Source organism: Dendrobium catenatum, unplaced genomic scaffold (genome assembly GCF_001605985.2).
Source record: "Dendrobium catenatum unplaced genomic scaffold, ASM160598v2 fragScaff_scaffold_1541, whole genome shotgun sequence".
Lineage (NCBI taxonomy): Eukaryota > Viridiplantae > Streptophyta > Magnoliopsida > Asparagales > Orchidaceae > Dendrobium > Dendrobium catenatum.
Window position 1 is genome coordinate 13,955 of NW_021320003.1, and position 3,190 is coordinate 17,144.

At 31.7% G+C, this 3,190-nt stretch overlaps 1 protein-coding gene across 1 annotated transcript; it reads left to right on the top strand.

Annotated features, from left to right (window-relative positions):
- Positions 1-1,352: 1,352 nt before the first annotated feature.
- LOC110096618 lies at positions 1,353-2,432 on the top strand (the record flags this gene model as incomplete). The annotated part of the gene is made up of 3 exons (XM_020822653.1): positions 1,353-1,950; positions 2,122-2,210; positions 2,333-2,432. Coding segments are annotated over exons 1-3 (787 nt in total), but the record flags the coding sequence as incomplete, so codon positions are not given.
- Between the last annotated feature and the right edge of the window lie 758 nt (positions 2,433-3,190).

Here is a 3,190-nt window from a genome sequence, read left to right on the forward strand (position 1 = left end):
TGTGGTAGCCCAGAACTTCAAAGATTTATTATATGTTGCTCAATAATTTATTTGGAAGGGAAGAACTACTCACTCGGAGCTATCAATTTTTGTAAAGATGTTAAGCATCAAGATATGATATAATATACCCTATGAATATTTTAATCAATTTATTAGGGTGCTTAAGAAAACTTACCCGACAGATAACATAATTCTTACATATCTATATCAGACTAAGAAATTGGTTTCCAAATTTGCTTTGGCATATACAAAAATAGTTTATTATGTTAATAAATGCATGTTATACTATAAAGATTACTTTTTAGATATTGCATAATGCCATTGTAATACACCAAGATTTAAACCAAAATTTGGGCTGAAAAGAAAGTAAAAGGATATACCAATCTACAAAATATTATACTTATCCATAATTCTTAGACTACAATGTTTAAGTGCATCTATGAACTCTGTTGCACATATGAGGTGACATAACAAACACATTTTGCAAATAGGTGTTAAGACAAATCTGTTAAAAGAAGAAACTAAAATCACTTTGACTGCACACATCCTAACTTAAACACATAATCAAAAAATATAAGATTAGGTTTATGTGTAGAGTGTTTTATCACATTTAGCCAATCTGCTTCACCTTACTCATGTTGGCCCGTGATACTCGTCCCTTACAATCTTCCTCCAGAGTTTTGTATGACAACACTATTTATATTTCTAGCTTTAATTATTCTAGGGCCACATAATCTAAAATTACACTCCAAATAGGAGTGACACATAAACTTAGTAAACTTAAAGTCATCATACACCAAAGAAATTACATGTACCTTGATTGACAATAATTGACCATAAAAATAATTAAATAAAAAATAGCCCTTAATTAAGGGTTTAAACTTAAGAAAACATAATAAATCAAATAAAATTCATAAAAATGCAAACTTAATTTTAATCAACTCTAATCAACATCTACAATCAAGAAAAAATAAAATCGAGAACTAATTTTTATTAAATTATAAATGAATAAAATATAATAATAATTATTTAATAATTAATAAAAAAATAGTTAAAATTTCCAAAAAATTTCATAAATATAAATCAACATAAGTTTAAAACATAAAAATAAAGTTAATTTGATACTTTTATTTGATTAAAATTGATTTTTAATCAAATAAATTTGAGAATTAATATTAATTAATTAAAGGCTTTTTATGCTGAATGCTTGATTCCTTTTTGGATGGTATTTTAGTATTAAAATTTATAGCTAAATTTTTAACCCTTTAATCAACCATTTATAAAAATGGGATGCAAGAAATTGCAAGCTATATGGATGGCCGGTTTCTAATATTTGCCTGAACAAATGGGACATGGAATTCCTGGAGGAAGAATTTACTATTGAAGAAGTAGAATGTGTTCTAAATCAATTGGGAGGTAATACTTCACTTGGTAAAGATGGAATTTCAAACTATTTCATCAAAGCATATTGGTCCATCATTAAAATTAATTTTTGGAAGGCAATAAGTCATTTCCTTTGCTATGGGGAGCTGAACAAAGAATGGAAGGAAACATTGATTGTGCTTAAACCGAAGGTATCAAATCCTATTCTCCCATCTAACTATAGACCAATAAGTCTATGCAATATTGTGTACAAGGTAGGGGCAAGGGTAATATTGAACAGACTAATTGTGGTTATTCCAAAGCTTATCTCTAAGGAGCAAGCGGTATTCATCAAGGGGAGGTCTTTGTCTGACCATGTGTTGGTGGCACAAGAAATTTTTCACAAACTAAGGTTCTCAAAAGCTGCTAAAGGTCTTGTATCCTTCAAGGTAGACATGGAACAAGCTTATGATTCCATGTCTTGGTCTTCTCTTAGGAAAGTGTTGGAGTATTTTGACATTCTTACAAAGATATCCAAACTCATCATGGAGTGTGTGGAAGATCCAACATTTTCTTTAATAATCAATGGTAATTGATCAAATTGGATACAAGCTAAGAGTGGTTTTTAGCAAGGGTGTCCCTCATCTCCTCTCCTTTTTATACTTTGCTCTCAACTACTTTTAAATGCTTTTGCTCAAAGCTCTTGTGGTATCAAGATCAACTCAATTGGGCTGAGAATTTCCCATTTACTTTATGCAGATGATGTGATAACATGGTCTGAAACTAAAAGGAAGGTTGTTAAGGGAGTTAAGAACATCTTAAAAACTTCTGTGAATAGACAGGCCAACGTATAAATAAGAGCAAATCTACCATGTTATTTGGTAAACATGTGGGTAGGAAGAAGAAGAAAAGCATCTCAAGAATAATGGGTTTCAAAACGGTAAAAGAATTCAACTACCTTGGATTGAAGATTGTTTTAAGAAGACTTACAACTGATGATTTCCAGTTCATTATAGATAGAGCCTTGAGGAAGCTTAATTTATGGGGAAGTAAAATCTTATCACTGGCAGGTAAGTTGATATTGGTAAAATCTGTAATGTTATCCTTCCCTACTTTTCATGCTACACACTCACTTGTCCCAAAACGAGTGTTGGACAAACTTGAAAAAATCTATAGGAACTTCATTTCGAATAAGAATAATGGATATATGGGGTTGCACTATATCAGTTGGACTAAATTGTGCAAACCAATTTACAGAGGTGGCCGAGGGTTGCATTCTAATGTTACAAAAACTCCTACTTTGAGAGCTCAATTGGCATGGAGATTCATACAAGGCAAAGACTCTCTTTTACACAAGGTAATGGTGGCTAAATATGGTGAAAGGCTTGATAAGGGAAGTGGTAGAGGTAGATGCTCTTCCTCTTGGAAATTATTGAATGATGGATACAAAATGTTAAAACCTATTATGAGATGGTCTTTAGTGAATGGAGATTCAGTAGATGCATTTATAGATAATTGGATATTGGATAAATATATTAATTTGTGGCCTACATTTGTTGCACATGAGGATGGAGCTGTTTTTATCAAAGAGTTCATACTTGATGGCTGTTGGAATGAACCGGTGCTCCTGGAAACTTTTGGAAGGGAGATAGTAAATTTGATCATGCAAGTAAAGATTATACAAGACAAGGAGGAAGATTAAATGGAGCTGATTCATCAAAAATTTGGAATTTCTATTACTGGATTAGCCTTAAATGCTTCGGTGCAAGAGAGTTGTGATCTTCAGAATTGGGAGTGGATCAAAAAACTAAGTTGAATACTCGGGTGG